Genomic DNA, 26,365 nt, shown 5'->3' with positions numbered 1-26,365 from the left:
CACCCAGAAAACAAAGAATCTTGTTCCTACTAAGGGTGTAAAGATTGACACAACCACTAACCTGGCACACTGGTTAATCCTATCTAAGTGTAACAGTGTGGAGCAGATTGGTACTGTTGAAAAACCTCGCGATCATGCCCGAAAATCACCTTGGCCTTTGTGATCTTCTGGAGAAAGTGCACCATCTGGTTCGACTGAGACCACGCATGATGGTCTCGGGTCAGCCAGCCCTGAGTCCCAAGTGAGTCATAATTTTCCCGAACAATGTACTGATCAGATGTGAAGATCCATATCCCGCTCTTCTTCAAGTTGATCTGGATAATGCAGAGTCCTGGGGTATGCCCTGGACAGTGGTGGATGAATATACCCTGTGCAAAGCCGAGGCTGCTTCCATGGAACGGCTTCCAATTCAAGTCGAATTGGAGGTACGATGGCAAGTAAAGACCTGGAAGATGGCCGGAATTTAGCCCTCGGAACGAAACAATACTATATAGATTGGGCTTAGGACTCACCGAGGTCTGTCTTGGTTGCAACACTGTAAAAGGCATGCTTCAGCTCCAGCTCATGGGCGTAGATCGGGACATCAGTCCCCCTGAAGTGCTCAAGACCTCCAGCATGGTCCAAATGCAAATGACCAATGATGACGGCTTTGACATCTTTGATGTCGTTTCCAGTCTTCTTGATGGCCACGTCCAGCTCCATATCCTTGGTGTAGCCCTCCCGAGCAAAGAGGTCCACCAGCATAGGGCCCCAGATCTCGGGGTAGTCTTTACCGGCTCCAGTCTCAAAGAGGATCAACCCCTCTTCCGGGTGGTAGATGAGCACTGAAATCATCACCATGCATCGTCGGGCATGCTCGGGCTTGGGGTTGCTCGAGCTAGAAGTATTTGCCTATGTCGTTGAGAGGAGTGCATTAGGGTCATTTTCTAGGTTCACCGGGAAGAGAAAAAGAGCACGGACTGACATGAGGGAGAAAAAAGCCTTCATCTGCAACGAGATTTCCAAGGTGTAGCAGCCAGATCTTGGTGCCCTGCCCGGTTTCCATGTCAGTTTGAAGATACACGTCCTTTCTCGAGGATTACTGACCTCGGGCGCTGATTCGAGGTTGGGGACCAACATTGTACGCGGGTGAGTTCAGGAAATTAACGGGGGGTCAGGTTTTCATCAAAGGCTCCCGACAAACTGTGCTCTCACCCAGCCTGAGAAACATCCCACTTTTGCATTTATATCCCCATGCAGAATCTTCAAAGTAGCATGTGAGAACCGTGCGGGGAAATAAGGTTTCGGATCCCGGTTCTACTTTCTGTATTACCACGTGGGCAGAAACAGGCACTTTCCGGCAAGACTCTTCGCGTGGCGGTCGGATATGGTGGCCACCTTTTACCAGACCAGACCGCGGTTACTAAGGGCCAGGCACCTCCTGTTGAACACACAACACAAAACAGTGAGTCCCTAGAAAATCCCGATGAGTTTTGCAAAATAAAAGTAGGTGGCCTGGTGACTAGTCTACTTCTTTATGCCCCCAGGTAACGCGTGAGTTTTCGCTTGGGCCCTCGCAAAGCACCATGCTTGAGTCGGATAAAGTGGTTGCGTCTGCAGATCCCACCGATGCGCGTTGCCGTTGAAAGGTAGCGGGGTACAAACACACCTAATAAATTCTGAGCCTTGAGTTGCTATAGCTACTTCATTTCGGATACATCGTACTGCAGCTTTCTTACCGTGCTCTCTCCCATCAGCTGCACCACCTACCTTTCGAGCAAGGCCATGGAATCCACCGTTGATATTGAAGCCATTCTCACGTCTTTAACGCTGGAGGAAAAGGTGAGTGTCACCCAGAGAGGAGTCTTCTCGTCCGTGTCCGATATAACGAACCAATCTGCAGGTCACACTTCTTTCTGGGAGGGCGCTCTTTGAATCTGCGCCAATTCCTAACAAGGGTGTGCCTTTCATCAAGGTTGGTGTCCCATTTCCTCCCTAACAACATGATGCATACTGACGCACTTTGTCCATAGTTCACAGATGGCCCTAATGGCACACGAGGTCCCGCCGCGGACGGCAACACAGCCGCCGCATGCTTCCCTGCAGCGTGCAGCATCGCCGCGACCTTCGATCTCGGTATAGCCAGAAGAGTCGGTCACGCGCTCGGCCAGGAAGCTGTGGGCAAGGGGGCTCGATGTCTGCTCGCCCCTACCGTCTGCATCCATCGTCATCCCCTGGGAGGACGCAACTTTGAGAGCTTCAGCGAGGATCCGTTTCTGTCTGGGAAGCTCGCCTCGCAGACGATACAGGGAGTGCAAAACCACGGCGTCGCAGCTACGATAAAACACTTTGTCGCCAACGAGCAGGAGACGGAGCGTTTTACCGTCAACGAAGCTATTACCGAGCGAGCCCTACGAGAGATATACCTGCGGCCATTCGAGATTGCAATTAAGGAGGCCTCTCCTTGGGCAGTGATGACGGCCTATAATTGCATCAACGGCATACATTGCGACGCAAACAAGTGGTTGCTGGAAGACGTGCTGCGAGGCCAATGGAACTGGAAGGGCCTCGTCATGAGCGACTGGGGCGGCACCAATACCGTCGCCGAAGGTCTGAAGGCTGGCCTCGACCTCGAAATGCCGGGACCGCCGCAGGTACGGAAGCTTGACGCCGTGATGGAGGCGCTGAAGCAGGGGGAGTTAACAGAGAGCTATATCGACGATCGATCAAGGACAGTCCTTCAGTTTCTTGCACGAGTCGGTGCTTTCAACGATACCGAAGCGACGGCATCCAACGTCATCCCAGTCGCAGTTGATAGGCCCCAGCATAGGGCTTTGATCCGAGATGCTGGAGCGCGCGGCATTGTGCTTCTCAAGAATAGCAACCATGTCTTGCCGATAAACAAGGAGAACACCAAGGGCAAAAAGATTGCCTTGATTGGGTACGCTAAAGTCGGCCTCGCTCACGGCGGCGGCAGCGCAGCTGTCAACGCTCATTATAAAATCACGCCCTGGGATGCCCTCCATACAGCCCTCGGGGAACATGTCGAATTCGCGTTTGCAATGGGGGCCCATAGGGAGCGCCTCTTGGCTCCCATCACCAAAGACGCTGGCTACGGAGAGATCATTGGTCTTGACGGTCAACCTGGCTTTACTCGTCAGCTATCCGAGTTTTGTGGGCCCTTGGCCTCGACCATCCACGGGTTCCCAGCATCTGTCTACTCTCCACTCGGCTCTCAGGAGTCGCTATGGAAAGACCTGGACCTTATCGGGTACTTTACTCCTAAAGAGACAGGCACACACTACCTCGCCTGCTCAGGCGTTGGCCCGACCCAGGTGTTCATCGATGACCGTCTCGTCCTTGATCAACCCATGAACTATTCTGACCCAATGGGGGCTTTCTTTGGCGTTGCCAACGAATCGGAAATCAGAGTTCACCTCGAGGCTAACAAAAAGTATCGCCTGTGTATCCATAGCAGCCCGCCAGTCAACGTCGGCCTCGAGATCCTCGAGGGCCGGACGGGAGTGAGAATGGGCTTTTCCCTCGAGTCAGAACACGACGCCGACTTGGTGACGGAAGCAGCCCAGGTAGCAGCCGAAGCTGACATTGCTATTGTCTTCACTGGCCACGACCCTCAGTGGGAGTCTGAGGGTCGAGATCAAGAGGGCTTCCATCTTCCGCGGAACCAGGATGCCATGGTGGCAGCCGTTGCAGCAGCGAATCGCAGAACCATTGTAGTCAACTCAACGGGCGTCCCGGTTGCGATGCCCTGGGTCGACAAGGTCGCAGCTGTGCTGCAGGCATGGTTCCCTGGACAAGAGTGTGGCAATGCCATCGCCGATGTTCTCACTGGAGCTGTGAACCCAGAAGGACGTCTTCCGGTTAGCTTTCCGAGAAAGATCCAAGATGCACCGGCCCATGGCAACTTTCCTGGTACCTATGTAAATGGCCGCCTGGAGGTCAACTACGCCGAGGGCATGTTTGTGGGATATCGGCACTATGACCGTGTTGGTCATGACAAGCTGAACTTTGCCTTTGGTCATGGTCTTTCGTATACTGCCTTTGCCTATGGGAACCTCAAAGTGTTTCAAGAAGCAGACAACGCCTTCGCGGTCACGGTTGATGTCTCAAATTCTGGGTCTATGGACGGGGCGACGGTTGCGCAGATCTACGTTGGAAAGAAGAATAGGAATGCCGACCAACACCCTGTCAAGGCTCTTGTGGCCTTCCAGAAAGTTTTTCTGAAGCCTGGCGAGGAGCAAACTCTGCAGCTCTCCGTTGCTATGCGGGACTTGGCTTACTACGACGAGGCGCTAGGGCGGTGGGTGGTACAGGCAGGAGAATACGACTTTTCGCTGGCATCGTCGGCTTCAGATATCCTGGAGGTTATTCCCGTCACTGTCAAGGGCACTAGTTACTCGCCATAGGCTACTTGGGATCTGGAGTCGGATTAAGGTTTTTGATAAAAGAACGCAGCGAAACGTAGGCGTCTTTAGGAAGAGATCCCAATCTCGAGGCTACCGTGTTTGTGCCGCACGATTCAACCCTTCAAGGTGATTAAACTACGTTTGACTCAGAACTGCCGAGTTACCTATACATAGACTGTATATTGAACTTCGTGACGTTTCGAAAAGATGGCTTAAGAGCTATTAATCTGCTTCACAAGAATCTTCTGGCATTCGAATTGAGGAGTCAGGAAGGAGGGCAGGATGGTAGTGGCTCGGCAGTCTTGTGATCCCAGGTCTACAGATAGTCAACTCTTAGTTTCTCAGACGCCGGGGTGAAGCAGTAAATGGTGGGCGAGGAACAGTTTTCTATCCAGTAGTGACATCTATAGAGACCTAATCCTATCCAATATAGTCTTTAGTGCATGGTAGTTACGATAATTGAACTTGATACCACCATACGCGAAACAGGATCATGTAGCAAGAACAATCTCCCGGCGAGAAGTGTGCCAAATATGTGCATCCCAATCATGGTAGGCCTTGCAATGGCCTTGCCTAGATGTAGGATCATGATACCAATAGCTCACCCCGTCAAGAACGCTCAAGCTCCTTGTGCTGGACATGCCTGGTAGGAGTGGCTCTGCCATCCCCTTTGAGCTTGTCTTCATTCTCGATGTCCCTATCGGTGGACGATTCACCCTCAAAAACCTCTCGGATCTCCTCCAAGGTACGGCCCTTTGTCTCGGGAAAGAGGAACCAGATGATGGCAAAGAGTAGACCAAGGATGCAACAGAAGACAATGTAATACTTCCAGGCGATAGCCTTCATCGCGATAGGGTTGACCTGATTTCCCACGATAAGGCCCGTAGACGCAGTGATATAAGTGAGAGACAGTCCGCGACTGCGAAGCGTAAAGGGGAAGATCTCGACGGGGTAGGCCTGCAACAGGGGTGTCCACGCAATATCATAAAAGAAGTAAAAGATGAAGATAAAGGCGACCACAGCGCGGCCGGCTGCTTCGTCGCGGCTGCTAACAAAGTACGAGGTAAGGCCGGTCCAGACGATATAGCTGGCTAGCATGCCTGCGGTTGAGACCAAAAAGAGGAAACGTCGGCCGAGGCGGTCAACCATGAGAGCGCCTAGAAAGGTTGCGATGATCCAGTTAAAGATCTGAAGCAGACCGTTGATGAGAGTCTGGTCCTTTGCTTCCGTGATGCCGATAGTGTTGAGGACAAGGGTAAGGTAGTACGATGTCACGGCGACGCCGCACCATTGGGAGAACCAGCCAACGATGATGGCGATAAGAGTGCGCCTCCTATTAGCTTGTCCTCGAACAAGATCGAGCCAGGAACTTTGGGACATTTCTTGACTTTCTTCGTTGAGCGCTTGCTGGACCTCGTCCACTTCAAAAGCCACCAAGGGGGAGTTGATGTCTCCCCCGGCGTGATAGGTGGCAAAGATCTGTCGGGCTTCCTCTTTCCGACCACGAGACGCGAGCCATCTGATCCCGCATTAGCTAACAGATGATGTCTCAAGAACCATGCAATATACCTTGGGGATTCAGGGACGAAGAACAGGCCTGCGAGTTGAATTGCCGGTATGGCTCCCTGGAGCAGGGAGGGGATGCGCCAGCTCCAAGTTGAACTAATCTTGAAGGTCCCAAAGGTAGACCAAGCAGCGAAGATGGCACCGAAATACTAGTCATGGCCAACATGGTTAGCATGATATGAACCCAGCCATCTGTGGACGTGAGGCGGTGAGGGAGGTACTTGCATAGAATGTGTTGTACATGGCCGTGATCTTTCCTCGGTGAGTGGGATATGCAACCTCAGTGATGAGAATAGGGCTCGCCTGGCTGATAAACGAGGTCGCGCACCCCAGCAGGGCTCGAGCCGCAACAAAGGTGCCCAGATTCTGAGACAGCCCTTGCATGATGGCAAAGCCAATGCATGTCACCATGCCGATGAGGAGAGGAAGCTTGCGACCCCAGCGATCAGAGACATACGTGACGGCCACCATGCCGAACACCTTGCCCAGCGGGTACACAGAGTTCATGAGGCCAAGGATCGCTCCCTCTGGCTGATCGAAAAAGGTTCGCCACTGAGGGAGGGTTTGGAGGCCGTTCATCATGGATCCTAGAAATGTAGAAACATGTGTTAGAACGAGCCAAGGTCGTATGTACCCCACTGAGTAGCTGTCACATACCATCGTAGCCTAGGGTGGTCGAGGAGAGAAGAGGCACCATGAGACAGCAGTTGAGCTTTAAGAGGTATCCAATCCGGTACCAGGGCCTTGGGTCATCCGGAAGGACCTACAATGTAATGTCAGAGGAGGAGCCGTGGAAAAGAGTTTACTGCCCCCATCGGGCTACGTACCGCAGCGAGGGCTGGGCCAACAGACGATTCATTGTGCTTCTTTCCGCGGTTCAAAACCCCCATGTTGCGTGATATCCTGTGAGAAAGAGGTGTTGTGGTAAAAGGAAAACTATCAAGGGGAGGATCGACAACTGACTACTTATTCTATTCCAGTAAGCCCCATGGGGAAATCCCCAGGTTTGGCAAGATGAACAATAGCGTCTAGCGGGCGGATGATAAGGTCACAAACCACATTATCCGACATGTCAAGACTTAGCCTCCCGCTACCATGGACTACGAGAACTCCGCTCACTTACCCGGCATGTTGGTATAATGATACTCTTTGAGGATTTATTTTAGATGATGTAAAAGGATATTGTAGATGCCAAAATAACATGAATACGGCTCAGCCAAAATAGGGAGAAATGGATTTAAAAAAGCTCAAAAATAATAATGTAATTATCAACTATACAATAGTTTTAATGCGATCTTGTCCCTAGTATCCCTCCTAGAACTGCCCTGAGTTTCGTCTCTGGATCACTAATCAATCTACGGGACCTCCAGGCTACAAAGTGGTCCGGCCGAACCAGCACAGCGCCATCCTCATCCACGCCCCTGACTCGCACCCATTGACGGTAGCAATCCATGTAGTCGCAATGGAAACCAATCGAGTATCCAGTGACTTTTACGCCAGTCTCTACGGTAATGCTCTTGGCAGCCTTGATCCAAGCCTCTCCGCCGATGCCCGTGAGAAGAGTAAAGGCGCCGTCACCGCTCAAGTCCAGCGTCGATATCCGCGGTGACATTGCGTCCGCTGCCAGCCAGACGTGAGGCAAGTGGTATCCGGGATACGTGGAAACGAACACTTGCCTGATGGCATTCAGATGGTCAAAGTTGGGAGGCTCGTCATCTGGCTCTGCCAAGACTGCTGTTGACTCCTTGTAGACTTGGTTCATCTGTATACCCAGCGCCTGAACCTCATCCTCGGTCGCCTCCATGGCGTCACGGAGTTGTCGTCGTAACCCCGCGCCTTCGGGGGTGGCAGAGGCTAGCACCTTTGTCGCCTTGTCTCGACTTACGGCGTCGAGGCCCAAGACGTCCCAGAGTCGGCGATGAGCTTCCATTCCGTCGTTGGCCCGACGGACGATGCCGTCACCGACAGGCTTTCTCTCTACCGTCAAGGTCTCGAGCAAAGAGGGCGCGGCAAGACCCTTTAGCACGTATGCTAGCTTCCAAGAGAGGTTGAAGGCGTCGGAAATGCAAGTGTTGCTACCGAGACCGTTGATGGGTGGATGACGGTGCGTAGCGTCGCCGATGCAAAAGACACGCCCTTGGTGCCACCTCTCGGCGACCTGGTCATTGATAGACCACGAGAAGTAGGACAGGATCTCAATGTCGACGCTGGAGTCTCCAATCATCTCATGCAGACGGGCCTTGAGAGACTCGTGGGTTGGCTGGAACGAGGTCGGGTCCTTGGTGGCAGGGTGCATGGAAACCACAAACTCGTTCCATGGCGTCACCATGCGGAAGTTCCCCACGGCGGACCACTCGGGTGCTTGAGTGTTCAGGACCCAGTTCAAGCTCCCAGGTCTGTGTGCCAAGTACTTGGTGAGATCGGCTCGGATGTGGACGTTGAAGGCCGTGTTGACTTGGCGTCCGTGGATGGGAATTCCTAGCTGTGTGAGAACAGCGCTCCTGGCCCCATCTGCGCCCACGAGAAATCTCGATGTAACAGTGTACTTCTCGTTGCTGCCTCGATCGCGGAGGACGGTAGCAACTCCGCCCTCAATCTCCCGAAACTTGACAAATTCGGTGTGGAATCTGAAGTCGGCCCCGAGCCGCTTAGCCTCTTCGACAATGACAGGCTCAAGAACCGTCTGGGGGATGTCCGACATGACGCATGGACTTGCGGCAATGTAGTCACCACGCTGTTCTGGCTTATTCCCCCAGGCCCAGAGGCGACCGTACTCCTCGCCAGTCAGAGTGTTGAGCCACGAAGTGGGTTGCATATCTGCCCCATTTGTTGTTCAGCAAATGACCGCAACAATGAAGGCATGGAAGAAGTAATAGAGCATCTTGCTTACCATCAGCGGGCGTTGCTATATCTCGAAACTTTTGCTCGAGGCCAGCATCTCTCAGCACCTCCATTGCTCTTTGGTTGAAGATGTGTGCCCGGGGGGTGTTGGCCGTGCTCTTGTGCTTGGAGACTACCATCGATTTGATCCCCATTCGCGCGAGCAGGAGGGCGGTCGTGGCCCCCGAAGGGCCAGTACCAATGATCAAAACGGGGGCTTCCATATTAGAGCGTTGATTCATTTGAGCGTCTTTGGAAATATGCAATTAGGCGAGAGCTGGTGATGGATGACTCGGAGTTACACCCTGCTCAGCAGCGACCGGTCAACTATTTCAACTCCGTAGGCCTCATCGACGGACAACGCGACAGTATCTGGAAAAGTGGTAAATGGGCTTATTCATGCCTTCAAAAATCCCGTGAGTGTCTCCAATTCCGCGAGACAACATACGTGCCGAGGATCATCTCCATGGTCGGCAATCCCCGTGGCCTACCACATTATCCGACAACATGACCTTCGGAGCGGCTGGCATTGGACAATGGCCCTCCCCCAGGGCCAACCCCTTCATTCCCGGCAAATTCCCCACGGGTCCACTGAAGGATCCTGGATACGGGGAAGAGAAGCAGAATGAGGTGCCTCGGCGGGCGCTTCAAGATAAATTCCCATCACTGCTGCCCCTCTACAGACTTGATCACACCCAGATACCGCCAATCTGACTCTGCTGGCCTTTTTGAACCAGATATACAACAAGTCACTCCATTTTCACCATGCAAATCCTCCAACAGCTTCCTGACTTGAGCCTGGCTGGGTGGAGTGCCATCCTGTTAAGCCTCTATATAGTTTATAGCAAGGTACTCCAAGCCCACCATGTGTCCATACATTCATTAAAGCTGACATTTCCCTTTCTTCCTAGCTAATCTATCCCTTCCTTCTCTCTCCTGTACGCCACATCCCCGGCCCTTGGTACACGCGAGTCTCGCGACTCCCACTACTATGGGCAACTCTAAATCGAGCTCGAACCGCATACGCCACGAGATTGCTTGACAAGTACGGTCCCGTCGTTGTCATAGCCCCAGACCAGGTTCATACAACCGACGATTCCGCCATGAAGATTATCTACAGCCGGTTTTCCAACAAGACGAGCTTCTACAAGTCTATGGGAAGCTGGAAAGGCGTCACCTCGACGCTTGGCTTTGTCGACTATCGCGCTGCTGCTCCTTCGCGCAACAACCTCTTGCAGTGCTTCCAGAATCGCAACCTCTCGGTCTTAGTCGAGAACCTGGAGTCTCACGTTGACGAGTTCATCCAGCTGTTGAAGACAAGCACAAAAGAGAACAGCACAGTAGACGGTGTCGTTGTGTTTCGGCTCCTTGCCCTGGACATCGTCACTGATGTCTTGTGGGGGGAGACGGATACTCTGCTGTCAAGCAGAAACGCCCAAAACGAGGAGACACCTGTTTTTCTACGCCGATTCCACGCATTCAGCACGTGGAACGCTCTCAAGAGTTTCATCCCTGCCCTCGACATGCTGGTCCAGACATGCGGGAGCAGAAGCTGGAAACAGCTCCGAAACGACTGCAATGACATGGACATCACGGCTCGCGAGGCGCTTCAGCGGTGGAAGAGCGGCGGTGCTGACAAGAACCGAGAGAAGGATGTCTTGTCGATGCTCCAGTCCATGAACTCTGCAAATGCACCAGCGGTTCCCACTGAGGATATTCCCGCATACATGGTCGAGATGCTCGCCGCAGGGTCGTCCACCACTTCCCACACTGCGGCCTTTGCCTGCTGGCTTCTTACGCGTCATCCCGATGCTCAGGATTGCCTGCGCAGGGAGCTGTTTGAGCGATACCCTGATCCTGACGACATCAACATCCGTGAGATGATGGACCTACCGTACCTGGACGGCGTCATCCGCGAGACCATGCGTCTGTACCCGATGATTCCGGGGCCCCTAGAGAGGCATCTCGGGGAAGAGATTGTTGTAGCTGATAAAAGAATTCCCAAGGGTGTCGTGGCATCGACAGCTGCGTACAACCAAGGCAGGTTGGAGGAGGTCTTTCCCGAGCCCAACAACTGGACCCCCGAGCGTTGGATTGACGCTGATGAGAGGATGAGGCTGAACTGGACACCGTTCGGATACGGCTGCCGATCCTGCCCGGGGTCCAACCTTGCCATGACAGAGCTCAAGTACATGATTGGCAAGATCTTCCGGTTCTTTCGAGCTGTGACGCCTCCCGGACACGAGCTGGATGCTCTGGAGCTGGCAGATGTGTTTGCTGCTGGATCAAAAACGGGCCACGTTTGGCTCAAGTTCCTAGAGGCTAAGGAAACGATCTAAAAGAAGAGCGTGGGAAGTGGCCTAAGGTCCATGGCGAATAGGAGGAAGGGAGGTTGCTGGACGTGTGTTTAGTAGTAGCAGATATATTTTACTGCCATAGGCAAGAACATTTGTCACATGAGAATTTATCCATAAACCCAAGTCCACGCCTCTTGAAATGTTTACTTAGGTCGTGAAGATGTATAACAAGAAAATCGTCAACCACAAATGTGTGAATAATACTAGGTACCAACAGGTGCAGCAAAGCTACCCAACCATGGCTGTATCCAACGAACCTGCATCAGGGAACTCATTCCTCGCCATCGCTTTCATGGGCTCAACAAAAGAAGACCATCCCGCAGGATCAATCCGGCCATACTGGTCAATGAAGGGCTGCAAAACTCGTGACTCGCCGCATCCCTCATGATCAACCGGCAAAGGAAACGAATCGTCAAACCCAAGAAGCGAGAGCCACTCGCTCTCTGGCTTGTCCCTCCTGCATCCTGCAAACGCCCAGAGCAGGGCCGCCCCGTGATGCAGGCCGATAAAGGCCAGGATGTTGACCTTGGAGCGGCTACTCGCAGCTCGGCATGACTCCTTGTCAAGTAGCGACCAGACTGAACCGACGCGGCTCATGGTGAGCTCCGCCTGCGGCGAGTGTGCCCACTGAATGATCTTTTGGATCATGGCATCGTCTACCGGACGCCTGTTCATGATATGGTACTGAACCTGGTGGACTTCTTCGATAGGCGCCAGCAACCTCATGTATCCTATATGGTATAGGATGAGACTGCTAAGGATGAAGCTGCGATCCTGCTCAGTCCGAGAGAATGTCTTGACTACGGGAAGAGCCCGTTCCCATTTTCCAAGGGCATGCAGTAGCCTTTTACGGTCGGCCAAGAGGTCGTCCATACGCCTAGAGAGGGCATCGAGGGACTCGGTCTCCGAGGTCATCGATTCTGGCCTTTTCCGGCCAAAGGAAGGCTCGCTCTGCTGATAGAAAACCTGACATAGATCCTCACTACCTGGCCTACCTGTCAGACGCTCCAGAAGTTCCCTGTCGTGTGAAAAGCGCCACAGCGGCCACTGGAGCCCAAATAGTAGCAGCTCATGGGCGAGAGGCTCTAGCGGCGGGAGGATTTCGCCTCTGTCCATCATGATATGGTACATGTCAGAAGCAGGTAGTGGATTGTTGGGCGTGCTGTAGTGGTCGATCAGGTCCAGAGCCTGACGAGCCTCCAGCTTCTCCCCAGCCCAGACAGAATGGCAGGTTGGGAACTCGAGCTCGATCTCTTCCAAGGTCACCAGGGGCTTCGTGCTGAGGACGACACTGGTGAAGGTGTCGCCCCTGAAGATGCCAAAGGCGAGACGTCTCCGGGACTCGGTGCTGAGCCACAGGGCGAGACGCTCGGCGTCGGGATACACGGACCTCGAGCGCCGGAATAGGGCAATGCCGTTCCTGTAGAATGGCGCCGAGAATAGACTTATCTTGCGGGCCTGGGCGACAAGTAGCACCCCAAGATGCTGAGCAAAGGAGAAGGCCCTGGACTGGTTAAAGTAGAGGGCTGCGACCTGGGTGAGGAGGCGGGCTTGCGCAAGCCAGATATGATCGCTTCCGTCGTCTTCAAGTTCCAGCTCCAGGGGAGCGCAGAGGCAGCTACACAGAGCCGTGTGCATCATAGAGCCGTACTCCTTTGCAGGACCACCGTCGTACATTGCTCCGATGCTCGAAAGAACCAGGTAGAGGTACGGGTGTAGTTCTCTGGGCTCTAGATTCTGGCGGCTGAGAAGCGGCCACAGGGGGTGGAAGTGATCCAGGTAGAGCTGCAGAAAGCTGTCCATGACGGTTGATGCTGAAGGATCGATTTGGAATGCCTGGGCAATCTTGCAAGAGACAGAGTCCCAAAAGAGCCCGCGGTCCAACGCAGAAAGACCCCTCGCTTCAAGACCCGCGGACCGAACTACTTCGTCGACAGTTCGATGCTTGTGGATTGCCAGGTCAAGCGAGGCACCAGCATCCGTGACTGACGTTGTCCCTCCGGCCCGTCCACCTGTGGCAGAAGTTGATGTGTGTCCGATATCTTGACTTGTAGGTGAAAGTATTGGGGCAATGTCGGACGGTCTGCATTGGCCAGTCTGACTGGCAAGTTGACAACCATGACCCTCTAGGACGTCCCGATACAAATCAAGAGGGAGCCCAATGTCGGCCGATATAATCGAATTCATTGCTAGATTCGTATCGTCGGCCAAGAAGGCATTCTCATGCAGCCAAGCCCACGGCATCAAGTCGAGCATAGAGTTGTCGAGGTCGTTGGCATGGCTCTCTTGAATATTCGAGTTACACTTGGAGGGCGGTTCCTCCGTCCCGGGGCTGGCGTCCACCGTCATCGAAACTCGGCCTTGGCCAGCATCTCCATGGGACCATGTGGTAGATGAGTTGCTCTCGACAGTTTCCAGCGTCGCGCCATCGGCCGACCCAGGGGATTCTGACGGGGAGGATCGCCTCTCGCGGTTGAGCACGCGACTCATGCGTTGCGTCGACGTGTCGAATTTGCAGGGCTTACTAGCAAGCCGACAAGCCGCGCAGGGCTGGTGCCCATCGCAGCGCTTCTTGGAGTCACGGCAGCGGTCGCATGCAGTATGGCATCGCTTCCGGATGCGCTTCATCGAGTTGGACCCGCCTCTCAGCGTCGCCCTGTCGGTGTGTAGCTTCATATGGCGGGTTAGGAGATCGTGGCGGAAGAAGCCAACTTCACACACTGGACAGACATCTGTGCACTGATCTGAGTGGTTCTTTGCATTTCGGGCTAAGGCCGTAGCGCTGGAGAAACGTTTGTCACATTGGGCATCGTTGCAGATGAAGGAGGGCTCCTCGGCGGGCAACTCGTCAGTTGCTTTTCCAGCAGCGTCTGTCGTTTCTGGGCTTTCCATGGTAAGATCGAGGTGTTTATACAGGCTACCTCCCTTAAGACAGTGATTGAGGCAATTCAGGTTGTGCCGGGCCTGCCGCGTTGTGGAAGTGATGGGTGGTGAAGAGGGTGGCAAGGAAGGGGATTGTTGGCTGGCAAAGGAGGAACCTTATGTTTCCAAGCACAGCACTATGGCACTCGACCCCCGCATCGTTAGCGTCATTACCCCAGAAACAACCATTGGCTCTGTAGAAAACCCCGCAAAAGCCATCTCGTCAAGTTCCCCAACCCCTCTACCATACCCCAGTTTCTCCAGCCGGCCGGATCGAGTGGTACAAGGTTCAAGGCTTCAAGACTCTCCGGCAGTTGGAGAGAAACTGGTTTCGGAGAGATTCATCACCGAGGCAAGGTATGGTAACTGGATGAGGCCCCTTAATGGCTTAGTTTGGCTTGGCATCTACTAACAAAAGAGCTGCCTACTTGGTCGAGGCTGTAGTTATTCCTTCTCGAACACGATACGGTTCGTCAACCTTCCAATCTTTTCAATCGAAACCTCGACAACATCGCCGTCCTTCAGGAACACAGGCGGCTTCATGAACAAACCCACGCCACCGGGGGTCCCCGTCATCACCAGCGTTCCCCGCTGAAGCGTCTGTCCCTGACTACAAAAAGCTACGAGTTTCCGCACGCCAAAGCACAAGTCCGACGTGTGGCCATGCTGACGGACTTGCCCGTTGACAATAGTCTTCAAGTCTAGATTCCCCGCATCCCTAAGAAGCCGGGAAGACACCAGACCGGGGCCGACCGGGGCGTACTTGTCAAAGGACTTGCTAAAGCTCCATTGTGGAACGGGCCCAGCCTTGCCAGGTTCCCGCTGCCAGTCGCGAGCTGAAACATCATTGCCTACGGTGTATGCCGCAACGTATTCGAGGGCGTCCTCCTCGCACACGTTCTTTGCGTCCTTGCCAATGACAAAGACCAGTTCGCCTTCGTAGTCGCACTGGCCCTGAGCGATGACGGGGATGGGGATATCCTCGTTGTGATCAGCTACTGAGGTACTGGGCTTTGTAAAGATCGTGGGGCATGTGGGCAGCGGGCGTCCGGTTTCGAGAACTGGCGACAAGCGGCTAAGTTAGCAACAGGGAATCCGTGGTGAGACAGGGTAACGGTCTTACTGTGTGTCTTGTAGTTCAGACCGATGCATCGAATGATGGGGATATCCTGTGCCGTGACTGGTCCAAGCAGCTTTCCGACGGTCTCAGTCTGCCCGGTGGGCTTTGCGTCTAGAAAGTTTAGGCCCTCGAGGACTTTGACCTGCAGCTGGCCTTGTTCAGAGAGCTTTGCCATGTCGCTTTGTTCATCCTCCAAGATGGGTTCACCCCAGCGAACTTGGTTCGAGCCGCCTTGCGGGAGGTAGCGGATCAAGCGATCCCAGGCTGGGTAGACAGACGAGGTAGACATGTTGAAGAGGGCGGGCGTAGTCGGAATCTTGGGGATGCAGAAAGTTTTGTAGCTGAGACTTGAAATAACCAAAGGCCCGGCGGCATCTTGACATTACTTATTTGTTGTCCTTTGGGGCTCATGTCTTGTGGATGACGCGAGTTCAAATCATAGCAGATACAAAATTATTGGAGATCGTTCGGGGTTGCTCCCCTCGGTACCACTTTATCCGCATCCAAAACCACCTTACCCGACGCCCTTACTGACAACCACCCCGGGGCCGGAGCCTCTCTAGCTCGGTCTCGGCTGCTTAGATGCCTCGATTGGAAACTTATCACCAGAGATTATCAATCAGCTGGAATCTGCGGTGGTTATATATAGGAGCGATTGACATGCTAAAACACGGGCCAGACATCTCCAATTGACCGCTTCTATAACTTTTACGTCACTTGTATCAAGATGCCTATCCCAGAAAATGACAGCCGAATCCGTCTCTTGGCGACGGCCTATGTAGACTATTCCCATGCTGATCTCGACGCAGCAAAGACTTTTCTCCAAGACTTTGGCATGACAATTGTCGAGGATCGCGGCGATCGAGTTTATTTTGCCGGCTACGGGACCGAGCCATACATCTATGTTGCCCGCAAGGCCGAAAAGAGTGCATTCGGCGGTGCCGCATACGAGGTTGAGTCACGAAGAGAACTTGAAAGAGCCACTGAGATCCCCTCCGCTTCCCCTATCTCCAAGCTCGATGGCCCCGGCGGAGGTGAGATAGTCACCCTCACGGACCCCATGGGACACAAGGTCCATCTTGTTGCTGGCCAGGTCAAGAAGGAGGCGGTCCATGTGAATCTCGAGAAATTAACCGTCAACTACGAAGACGACAAGCCACGCAAAGGCAGGTTCCAGAGGTTCGAACCCGGCCCGGCGCCTGTGCACCGATGGGGCCACTACGGGGTCACGTACACCCCCGGGAAATACCAGGAGACCTTCAACTGGTACACCAAGTATCTTGCCCTGGCCGTCTCGGATGTGGTGTACAAGCACGACCAACCAATTACTTGCTTCTTCCACATCGACCGGGGCCTAGAGTTCACCGACCACCATGCCTTCTTCTTCAAGCCAGCCAAGCCTGGACAGGAGCTGAACGTGGCTCACGCTGCATTTGAAGTCCACGACTTTGATATACAGCAGCTTGGGCACCAGCATCTGAAGGGGAAGGGCTACCAGCTCTGCTGGGGAGTTGGCAGAGTGAGTTGAATCCCACGCTATCGCTGTTGACATGAAGGGCTGACTTGCTGTAGCACGTCCTAGGAAGTCAAATCTTTGACTATTGGTTCGACCCTAGCAAATTCGTTGTTGTAGGTACCTTTGACGGTTGCCTGAGGGATCGTTTCTAACCCTTGGCAGGAACACTACGCCGACGGTGACCTTGTCAACTCGGAGACAAAGATTGCCAAAGTGCCTGCAGGCCCAGATGCCTTGTCTGTGTGGGGTCCGCCTGTTCCACAGGTGTTTTGAGATGGAATTGTACTTGGAAGAGGATGAGAGGATGTAATAAGGAAACCTCTGAGCTAGGTAGTTAGTTTATCTATTGCTTGGTATTAGATATTTGCACACTAGGAAATGACTTGCCTAGAAGCAAACCTAGAGGTTGTTGCTAGGTTGGAGTTATCTCTCGATAGAGAGATACTCAGCGTGGTTTAACTGTGATATTTACGCCTTGGATTGAATCATGGCCTTTTTGGTTTCATGGTTAGAAAATGCGGCAACTTCAGACCTCTCACCTATTCTTCTTTATATTCTCAACTGTCTCACAATATTCATTGTGATTGTTGCGAGATGAATCGACTAGGCTACTCCGGCCTTTAACTCCGTCCGGCAGCTTAAGGGTAGCTAGGCTGACTGCTACACCCTTGCCAAGGAGAAGAGGGACCCGATCGGACCCTTGTAGATACTCGGCAATCAGTTTTGGCAACCTTTGCGACAAGCAAATGAGATTAAAAGCATGTTCATTCCAAGGTTGCAAGCTCTTGGATTAATTTATTTACCGATCTGGTATCATCTTTCGCCGAAACTTGGCCTCCCAATAAAACAGGGAGCAGCTACAACTGCGGCTTTGGGTGCACACGCATCTTGAGACGACAAGATGAACCAACAACTTTGGGCAATGAAGGTTGGCTAATTTGCCCGTAATTAGCACAGCTTTTTATCGTTATCAATTTAACCCAGATCAACTCCCAAAACCCCAACTTTATTTGAAACTAACCTTGCACCAACCAACCTCTCGGGTGCCAGGGCCATTGGGGGCTGAAACTGCGCCTTGATTTTCACAGCCATTCGACAAGGTTCTTATGCACGTTGGCATCCTGCTCATTCAAATCAGTGCCCTGGAAATAAGAAAATGCGCCTGGCAGGATGATCCTCCAGGCAGTTTACCTCCTTGACCTTGACAACGGGCGATCCCGTGATTACGCCAAGGGTCTCAAGCATCCAATACACATTCAGACATGGGGAGATGACTCCACAGCCTCAAGGGATCATGCCATGAGCTGAAGATCCTTCGTCCAACACGGCGGCTATGCAGGTAGAGAGGCCAACCCTAATAATCTGAAACGCGCCCGGTTCCATCCTCCCGATTCCTTCTTCTTTCCAAAGCTTCATATTCCCTCATCTCCATCATCGCCACCATATCCGATTAAAGCAATGCGCTCCTCTTCAATATTTCTTGCCCTTGTCACGGCGACTTCACAATGTTTGGCGACAAGCTGCGATTTTGATGGTGGCTTTTCTGTCCGCCGGTCCAATAAGTGCGGAGACGACACGGTGAGCTGTAAAGCTGGCGCTAGCTCGAGATGCTGTCCTCAGGGATCTTGGTGTTTTTACACAGAACCCGACAAAGGGGGCAATGCCTATTGTTGCCCAGAGAACAGCGATTGCCTAAAAGACATTTTGGATTATCCTCAGGTAGGCATTTGTCCTTGTTACAGTCTCCACGACGAGACACCAAGGTCCGGATCTCCCATACTTACCTTGTTATTTAGTGCGCGTATGGCAATCGAACTATCTGGGTAGGAGAGGGCCGCGAGGTGAAGCAATCATTCTGTTGCGACGCTGGCTACCGAGGAGTAATTCGAGCCGACGGTGTGGGCGCCGCTTGCTCCCAAGGTTCATCAATGAGCAAGGGCGAGACTAGAGCGAGTCGGTTCGAGCCTGATGCGACCTGCGTCGATACTTCGACCACGATTGCGAGTACGAATAGCGCCGACACGACGACGAGCGAAGCGGCGCAGACAACCTCGGCCGAGTCTGAAGCGGATACAGTTACGGACGATGACTCTTCCATCAGTGGAGGGGCCATTGCTGGGATTGTAATAGGCAGCGTCGCAGGCGTCGCACTGATCGCTGCAGCCGCATTCTGGCTCTTCAGACGAAGAGCGAAGGGCCAGAACGGGGAACAAAAAGCACCGTACTCAAATGTTGAATACGGCGAGGACAATGCCAACCGTTATGCTACTGGAGGGTATCCCCCGACAGAGTTGGATACCCCCCAGAGCCCACCGCAAGAGCTAGCTGGAAAGGAGATCCGGCGTGAGGAGCTTCCTGAAGGTCCGCGGCAGACATGACGTACTGTTTTATGAAGCTGGACGATAGATTGACTATAGATTGCACCTCAGGATTTGGATAATTATTAAAAATACCCATACAAGAAGACAATAGCTAATGCTAAAACCAAGAATATCCTCTTGAGGTCGGTTGTCTGTTAAATGCTCGACCTCTACAAGGTGCCTACTTCTGGAGATGCCCAGGGTACAAGCTTCGTCAACAATGCCAACGACTGGGGAAATGACCTGACCTACTGCAGGGGAAGCGCCTGCCAAGACTTGACGGAGAAACATGTCAAATTGGAACCAGATGTCTTGAGAATACGGCATCATACGCCCACTATCTTTCACAGGTTGCTAGGTATATTGGAACAGGAGCATGTGAGAACACGGATTTACTCTTCTTTGGATGTCCAGCTGAACCAGGTGTCAGAGGTAATGAGTAGGTAGGTATATGGACAACGCTTGTTGACGCTCAGGATTAAGGGCCTGCCTTCAGGAGTAGACAGCTCGAAGTCAACTGACTCGATCTGTCAACACACGTGTCTCCGTCACCTGCGCTAGACTGGCCGACCCTATAAAGAAAACCTTTGGACGCTTTAAGCCTGGAGGTGGTATTGGAAGATGGGAGGTTTCCACCGAACATCAGAAGTGACGATGGCTTCAAGAAGATTGGAACCAGCTAGTGAAACAGGATGTCTTTTGCATAGAGGTGACACCCCTCAAGTTCGTTATAGAATCAGTAGCGCAGGAAACGTAACAATAGAGGAACGCCACTGTTCATTGCGACATATTGGCTGGGCTCGCGGAGGAGATTGGCGGTCTGAGGACTCGAAACCAGCACAAGATGAATAACCGCGGCTTCTTCTGCAAAGTGTGGACTGGGCATAGAAGATCATCTGGTCATGAGTAAAGTTCAGACACTCTCAGTATTCAACTCACTGTTAATCCCTTCCTCAACCTTGACACTATAACATATAGCATGGGACGCCACCAATCAAGTGGGGTAGCAAAAGACTCCGAGCATCCGAAGTGTCAACCAACCAGCCTGCCGGAAGGACGCCTTCGGGTTGGGTCAAGACTCCGGAGCAGAAATGAATCGCGGAGTAGAGAATTGGGGCACCCCTGGGGGCGGCTCCCCTTGGACAAGAACTGATCAGGGATGCCAATGTTAGCAACCATCCGCCGAGAGAGTGAAAAAGAAGCGAGGGAATAAATCTCAAAATTTCAGGCGATGTCGGCTGTAAAGGTCCTCAAAAACGCAATATGTGCAGTAATATTCAGATCGGCAAAATAATGTTGTGCATCATGATGGAGAGTGATGGGTGATTCCGGTGAAGAGGGAAATCTTACCTGGCTGAAAGGATGCCTCAGCAGAGAACTGGAGAGTCGAGCGCTGATAACCGACTCATGGCTGGAGAATAAACTTTCAATGACAGAGAAGAGTTCTGGATATTTAATACAGGAGACTTTGTGATCAAGATGCCCTCAACGGGCGGTCTCCTATTCTGCTCCGTGGACACTACGGCTCACCGCAACGACATTCCCGCCGTGTTATTGAGAAAGAATGAGAAATGATGGATACTATTTTTCTCATTATGAGTCACTCTGAGGGATATTGATGCCATCTGCGGCTGGTATCATAATGATACCTTGATCCTTGAGGGCTCCAACCTCCACACAACCTGGTTGTGACATGTCGGTGTCGAGGCCCCACGTGTCAGGTCGGGTTATTATCCATAGCGTGGTCCATTAGGTGGCCCTTTCAAGCTTCATGTCTTATTCAGAGCTCGTTCTTAACCACTGTTTCTCTGACAGGACGGGATTACAGGTCATTAACGGGAAGATGGGCTTACAATTTTCGGCTCCAGTGAGAACAAGCCTACTGAGGCGAGTATGTTTAACGAAACTGATTTTAACTATTCACAGAGTCTCGTAGATGTTATAGGTGTGTCTCTAGCGAGTTTACCCTGGGGAACAGTAGCACGAGCCTCGGTGGTATTACAAAACCCGCCGTCCCCAAACACCGACCGACGGGAGAGCTAACTAACGGGGCAGCCACTACATGACTGCCACTCACAGGCTTTCGAGAAATTTGTCCTGTTTTAGTGCAGTGTGCGGCAAGGGCCAACGTATATCCCACAGCTGGGCTTTGACCTTGATACGTTTTGCGGGAATGTGGGTTTGCTTCTAGAGATTGCCGATTTGATGCCACGTCAGACGGCGCATGAGAATGATGCAATGCGCCCTTGACAAGTTGTTGTTACAGTTGCAGCAACAAGGGGCGTATGTCATCTTCACCCTCAACACCACTTTCAACAGCAACGCCCGAGACCCCGAGAATATCTGCCAATAGCCAGATCTAATAGTGGACCATAAGGGTGACCTAGCGAGCAAGTACTTAGTGGGGGAGTTTCCGGGGTGTCACTCTGTGAGTGAGTGAGTATGCAAGCTGAATCAGAATGACTCATAACGCTAGTTTCCATTCTGGGCTTGCGTCAACGTTATCAGATGCCCAAACACCGATAATCGCCGGCCACATCACTAAATGCTCCCGTTCATATTTGACTCAATATGAGACTAAAAACCAATATCAGACATCAAAGGCTCGTTGGGCGTATCGACCATGGTTGAGTGTTCTTGAAAGGTGATGGTCTAGACAGTGGCTAGAAGCCCCCATCGCTCGAAATAGCATCTTTGACTCCTTTTTATTTTAGCAGGGCATACCGTTACTCTTTTCATTTTCCATACACAGATACAATCAAGTTCACAGCATGAAGTGCCGGATATTCGAGGCATCGTAGGCGTTCAGGGAGCCCAATCGGCCAATACCTGTCTCAACAGCGCTCCAGGCTTTGTGTATATTTTCTCCTTGTAGGAATACCTTTGTGAGAATATTTTGTCGAATTCGGCTATAATGAGCTGCTCTCAACGGTTTTGCAGTAGAGCTATCTTTACTGCCAAGGTCGATCTGACGCGTGGGCCACACGTCTTTGCACCATGTCAGCCTCCACTTGACGCGACGTTGTCATGTCATCTCTTTTCATCTCGTGGCATGCAATTATGAAGCCTTCACTTCAGAATCTCACCGCCGAGATCTTGTCGGAAATATTTGGCCAATTTTGCCTCCACTGCCGCGGTGAGTTCCGAGAACCCGTTAGACTCGGCGCCTCGTTTCAACATGAGAACCCGCGTCCCAAGCAGGACCGTTTCGAGAGCTCTTGGTACGCGTTGTATCGAGATGCGCTATTTTCTCTCAGCATCTCGTGCAGGAAACTGCATCCATTAGCGCATACTGTTTTGTATCACGAGTTTGTGCTCGGATACGGCGACTCGGCCTGCTCGAGGGTGTATGACTTTGACGGCTGGCTCGCGTCATTTATGCGCACCGTTGGACGGCGAAGAGACCTCGCGGCCAAGGTTCGTAAGGTTGCTATTCATCCCCTTCTCAGGGATAGTGTCAGCACCGAGGAAATCAGGGGCTTGCTGCTCGAGTCGGCGGCAGTTCTTGGAATCGATCTGGTTCAGGCTTGGAAGCGACGCGCAGATGAGGCTTCAGCGGATGAGCGGAAACGATGGGGTCGGCATTACGATGAACTCCTCCGAATATTTTTGACTCCCGAGCTCAGGGATCCTAGAAAGGCTCACCTGGAGATTATGGGACCCCCTTGTGACTTCAAGGCCGTCGACGCCGAGCTCATCACCATGCTCATTGCTCTCCTCCCAAACGTGGATCACCTCAGTCTCTGGCAAGAGCAACGGTCTCGACTGCGCTTTTGTCCGTCAGCGTTTCGGACTCTGGGAGTTAATAGTCTGCCCAATTTGAAAACACTTGAGACTGAAATTAATCCCCATCCCATCTTGGCCTTGGCGAATGCCTTAAAGACGCTCAATGCGCGCGAGTTTCTACCCTCCCCAACCCAAGACGTCGACCTACCCAATCTCAAAACCCTTCGCCTTGCTCGCATGACCTGCAAAAAGGAAAACATCCCAGCCATTATATCTCGATGCACTGGAGGCCTCAGGGCCTTTTTATACGAACAAGAGGCATCTGCGGCGACGCCTCATACTGACGATTACTATTTAACCCCCTCGCAAGTAGTCGATGCATTAAAACCTCATCGGAAAACACTAGAAACCCTTCACCTCGATTTTCGGGACATTTACTACACTCCTCCTCCCAACCCTGCCTTTTGCGGCCTCAACGGCTTTTGCCCGCTACAACGCCTTCTTGGTTCTACAGCGGCCATATTCTATTCACCACCCGCCAACCCAGATACTCAAAGCCTTGAAAAGGATCGTGATCGTATCTGGTCTAGATTGCCACCGTCCATCATCTCTCTCCATCTGATCAAAGACGATGCCACAAAACTTGAGCCCATTCAAGAAGAACTCATCGGACTCGCCGACATGAAGAAATTCCACCCGGAAATGTTTCCAAATCTTGTACAACTTCATCTTGGAGCTTGGGACAAGCTGGACGAAGCTGTCGATCGTGTGATGGACGCGGCTGGGATCGCATTGACGGTTGAATTCTTGCCGAGAAGTGCCAAGAGGCCGAGCAAATACACCAGAGCGGCATCGTTGTCTGACACGACGTGTCATCGCGGTGTTCCCGCTTGGCTAAATGCTTACTTTGAACGAAACCGATTCCGCCCAGATTTCCGGTAAGACCTTGTTTCCGCCTGTAGGAAGCGGCATTGGTCGGCCGGGGCGAGCTTAGCCGAGGCGGCTCCATTCCGCCCGGCCCCGCATTTGGCTTCGGCCCCGCGTCATCGGCTTGCGGCGGCTTGATGATATAATACAAGTTCAATTGACGTCGTCTTCTCTGATGCAATAATCTTTTGTGAGGCCCTCGTTGTATTCTCATTCATTACGCCGTTACAATGTCGTGGCTATCGATTCCTTCGGGCTCTCACTTCTCAATCGCCAACATCCCCTTTGGCGTCATCTCCACCTCTTCAAACGCATCCCCCAGACCAGCCATTGCGATCGGTGATCATGTGCTAGATCTTGATGCTTTTGCTCGCGGGGGAGGTTTCGGGGCAAGCTCAGACATTCAGAAGCACGTCGGCGTCTTCTCGCAACCCGCCCTCAATGCCTTTGCCGCCCTAGGTCGCCCGTTTCATCGCGCTGTTCGCAGCTACCTCCAGGAAGTGTTCGCCAAGGATAGCAAGCATGCTGCAGTGTTGAAGGACAACCAGAAGCTTCAAGATGCGTCCCTTTTGAAGCGATCCGATGTGACAAATCATCTGCCACTCACGATTGGAGATTACACCGACTTCTATGCTGGCAAGAACCACGCCTACAATGTCGGCGTCCTCTTCCGCGGACCTGCCAACGCTCTGCAGCCGAACTATACGCATCTTCCCGTCGCTTATCACGGCAGGGCCAGCAGCGTGGTTCCATCTGGTACACCAATTCGACGACCATGGGGTCAAATCCTCCGAGCCGGTAACAAGGCCCCCGATCTCGCCCCTTGCGAGAGGCTCGATCTTGAGCTGGAGATGGGCATGTTTATTTGCCGCGAGAACACACTCGGAAGCCCTGTTCCTGTCGATGAAGCTGAAGAGCACATATTTGGTTACGTGCTCATGAATGACTGGAGTGCACGAGACATCCAGGCCTGGGAGTATGTGCCGCTTGGCCCTTTTACCGCTAAGAACCTGGGCACAAGCATCAGTCCTTGGGTTGTGTTGGCCGATGCTCTTGAGGGAGCTAAGGGACCTGGTATCAAGAACGACAATGAGCTTCTACCTTACCTGAAGCAGAAGGTGCAAGACAATGTGCTGGGCATTGATCTTGAGGTGGATCTTATCAGTAAGTGGCCGGCAATGACGATACAAGATTGTCACTAACATCTACTTAGCTGCTGCCGGAAACAAGACGACAATCAGTCGAACCAACTCCAAGAACCTCCTCTGGTCATGGCCACAGATGATCGCCCACCACACCATCACCGGCTGCAACCTCCGACCAGGTGACTTGTTTGGCTCTGGCACAATCTCGGGTACCGAGTCTGGCACAGAGGGTAGCATCCTGGAGCAGACCCAGGGCGGCAAGGTTCCTATTCAACTCAGCGGTGGTGAGGAGCGCAAGTTCCTGCAAGATGGCGATACCCTGGTTATTCGAGGTTCCTTTGGAAGTGGTGATTCCGTGGTAGGATTCGGTGAGGTTTCTGGTACTGTTCAGCCTCCGTTGCCTTTGTTCAAGTGACGGTGGGCGAGTTTACTTTAGAAAATGAAGGTCGATGATGATATGATACAATCAAAAATGCATTCTTATCCAGACTCTGCTGTTCTTTGCCTCTACTAGCACTATCTACGCCCTCAAATTCTCAGGAGTGTCTGGCTGGTTTTGCCAATGCGCCTTGACCACAGCAGGATGATCCTTCAAATTCTCCACAACCCTGCTGATTGTAGGGAAAGCCTTCAAGTCAACACCAAACCTCTGCGCGTTCCAAATAGCCGGGATGAGGCAAGCATCCGCCAGAGTAACCTCGTCTCCAAAAGAATACTTGCCCGCCATTCCCGCTGCCACGTTCTCGTAAGCTGCCATTCCTTGCGTCATGAGCTGGAGGTTCCAATCTTCGGCACTGCCTCCAAGTTCCCTGACTCGACGCATGATGCGGAGGTTTGTAGGTGGTTGGATGTCCACGCACACAATGTCGACGAGTGTGCGCACCATAGCTCGAGCCTCGGGGTCAGAAGTTGGCGGAAGCATTGGGACATCGGGATGCTTCTCCTCTAGATACTCTAGAGCAGCCACCGACTGGCCAACCTTGAATGGAGTGCCTTTTGAGGTCTTGCTGATGAGAACAGGCACCGAGGCGGATGGGTTGAGAGCTTTGTGCTCATCTGACAGCTGTTCGTTTTTGAGGAGATTGACGTAGACCATATCATATTTGATCGACTTGATATTCAGAGCGATCCGAAGACGCGCGGAACAGGAAGACCTGAAGTAAGAGTAGAGGGTGTAATCAGAATCCGACATATTGAAGGCTTGCTCGTCTCGCTGATTGAAATTTAATTGATCTAACGCGAACAAATCTCAGGGCACCTCTTCTCCTCATCGTCCTTGACAGCCACGCCCTTCTTATGTCATCACAACGTCCATCATTGTCCGTGAGCCATGCGCCTTGATATCCGCTGCTAGCCTCCGACTGCCGAAGCCGGCACATGTTTTCTCCAAGGCTTGGTAGTACCGCGGGAACGTTCCGACGGGATGCGGGGGCGGGCCAC

The 26,365-nt window shown here is 52.6% G+C and overlaps 12 protein-coding genes across 12 annotated transcripts; 6 read left to right on the top strand and 6 right to left on the bottom strand.

Moving 5' to 3' along the window:
* Positions 1–501: 501 nt before the first annotated feature.
* LRP88_04453 (uncharacterized protein) lies at positions 502–1,119 on the bottom strand (the record flags this gene model as incomplete). The annotated part of the gene is made up of 3 exons (XM_083241026.1): positions 502–891; positions 965–1,030; positions 1,087–1,119. 3 exons carry the CDS (start codon positions 1,117–1,119, stop codon positions 502–504), a joined length of 489 nt encoding a protein of 162 aa, XP_083102174.1.
* Positions 1,120–1,764: 645 nt separating this feature from the next.
* Positions 1,765–4,406, top strand: LRP88_04452 (beta-glucosidase; the record flags this gene model as incomplete). The annotated part of the gene is made up of 3 exons (XM_083241025.1): positions 1,765–1,821; positions 1,883–1,954; positions 2,013–4,406. The coding sequence occupies 3 exons, from the start codon at positions 1,765–1,767 to the stop codon at positions 4,404–4,406; spliced, it is 2,523 nt and encodes an 840-aa protein (XP_083102173.1).
* Positions 4,407–5,015: 609 nt separating this feature from the next.
* LRP88_04451 (uncharacterized protein) lies at positions 5,016–6,862 on the bottom strand (the record flags this gene model as incomplete). The annotated part of the gene is made up of 4 exons (XM_083241024.1): positions 5,016–5,925; positions 6,214–6,559; positions 6,630–6,735; positions 6,800–6,862. 4 exons carry the CDS (start codon positions 6,860–6,862, stop codon positions 5,016–5,018), a joined length of 1,425 nt encoding a protein of 474 aa, XP_083102172.1.
* Positions 6,863–7,257: 395 nt separating this feature from the next.
* LRP88_04450 (uncharacterized protein) lies at positions 7,258–9,094 on the bottom strand (the record flags this gene model as incomplete). Its single annotated transcript, XM_083241023.1, has 2 exons — positions 7,258–8,789; positions 8,863–9,094. 2 exons carry the CDS (start codon positions 9,092–9,094, stop codon positions 7,258–7,260), a joined length of 1,764 nt encoding a protein of 587 aa, XP_083102171.1.
* An 861-nt stretch (positions 9,095–9,955) lies between these two features.
* Positions 9,956–11,191, top strand: LRP88_04449 (uncharacterized protein; the record flags this gene model as incomplete). Its single annotated transcript, XM_083241022.1, has 1 exon — positions 9,956–11,191. The coding sequence occupies one exon, from the start codon at positions 9,956–9,958 to the stop codon at positions 11,189–11,191; it is 1,236 nt and encodes a 411-aa protein (XP_083102170.1).
* A 246-nt stretch (positions 11,192–11,437) lies between these two features.
* Positions 11,438–14,101, bottom strand: LRP88_04448 (Zn(II)2Cys6 transcription factor; the record flags this gene model as incomplete). The annotated part of the gene is made up of 1 exon (XM_083241021.1): positions 11,438–14,101. The coding sequence occupies one exon, from the start codon at positions 14,099–14,101 to the stop codon at positions 11,438–11,440; it is 2,664 nt and encodes an 887-aa protein (XP_083102169.1).
* A 474-nt stretch (positions 14,102–14,575) lies between these two features.
* Positions 14,576–15,540, bottom strand: LRP88_04447 (fumarylacetoacetate hydrolase family protein; the record flags this gene model as incomplete). The annotated part of the gene is made up of 2 exons (XM_083241020.1): positions 14,576–15,192; positions 15,255–15,540. 2 exons carry the CDS (start codon positions 15,538–15,540, stop codon positions 14,576–14,578), a joined length of 903 nt encoding a protein of 300 aa, XP_083102168.1.
* Positions 15,541–15,978: 438 nt separating this feature from the next.
* LRP88_04446 (2,4,5-trihydroxytoluene oxygenase) lies at positions 15,979–17,040 on the top strand (the record flags this gene model as incomplete). The annotated part of the gene is made up of 3 exons (XM_083241019.1): positions 15,979–16,770; positions 16,824–16,880; positions 16,930–17,040. The coding sequence occupies 3 exons, from the start codon at positions 15,979–15,981 to the stop codon at positions 17,038–17,040; spliced, it is 960 nt and encodes a 319-aa protein (XP_083102167.1).
* A 1,185-nt stretch (positions 17,041–18,225) lies between these two features.
* Positions 18,226–19,145, top strand: LRP88_04445 (uncharacterized protein; the record flags this gene model as incomplete). The annotated part of the gene is made up of 2 exons (XM_083241018.1): positions 18,226–18,486; positions 18,564–19,145. 2 exons carry the CDS (start codon positions 18,226–18,228, stop codon positions 19,143–19,145), a joined length of 843 nt encoding a protein of 280 aa, XP_083102166.1.
* Positions 19,146–22,187: 3,042 nt separating this feature from the next.
* LRP88_04444 (uncharacterized protein) lies at positions 22,188–23,238 on the top strand (the record flags this gene model as incomplete). Its single annotated transcript, XM_083241017.1, has 2 exons — positions 22,188–22,853; positions 23,227–23,238. The coding sequence occupies 2 exons, from the start codon at positions 22,188–22,190 to the stop codon at positions 23,236–23,238; spliced, it is 678 nt and encodes a 225-aa protein (XP_083102165.1).
* A 772-nt stretch (positions 23,239–24,010) lies between these two features.
* On the top strand, positions 24,011–25,340 carry LRP88_04443 (uncharacterized protein; the record flags this gene model as incomplete). The annotated part of the gene is made up of 2 exons (XM_083241016.1): positions 24,011–24,944; positions 24,994–25,340. The coding sequence occupies 2 exons, from the start codon at positions 24,011–24,013 to the stop codon at positions 25,338–25,340; spliced, it is 1,281 nt and encodes a 426-aa protein (XP_083102164.1).
* A 105-nt stretch (positions 25,341–25,445) lies between these two features.
* On the bottom strand, positions 25,446–26,117 carry LRP88_04442 (glutathione S-transferase; the record flags this gene model as incomplete). The annotated part of the gene is made up of 1 exon (XM_083241015.1): positions 25,446–26,117. One exon carries the CDS (start codon positions 26,115–26,117, stop codon positions 25,446–25,448), a length of 672 nt encoding a protein of 223 aa, XP_083102163.1.
* Between the last annotated feature and the right edge of the window lie 248 nt (positions 26,118–26,365).

Source organism: Fusarium phalaenopsidis (genome assembly GCF_050370095.1).
Source record: "Fusarium phalaenopsidis strain FUZ10S chromosome Unknown contig_32292, whole genome shotgun sequence".
Taxonomy (NCBI): domain Eukaryota; kingdom Fungi; phylum Ascomycota; class Sordariomycetes; order Hypocreales; family Nectriaceae; genus Fusarium; species Fusarium phalaenopsidis.
Note: the sequence above shows the minus strand (reverse complement) of the source record. Positions and strands in the feature narration are given on the sequence as shown.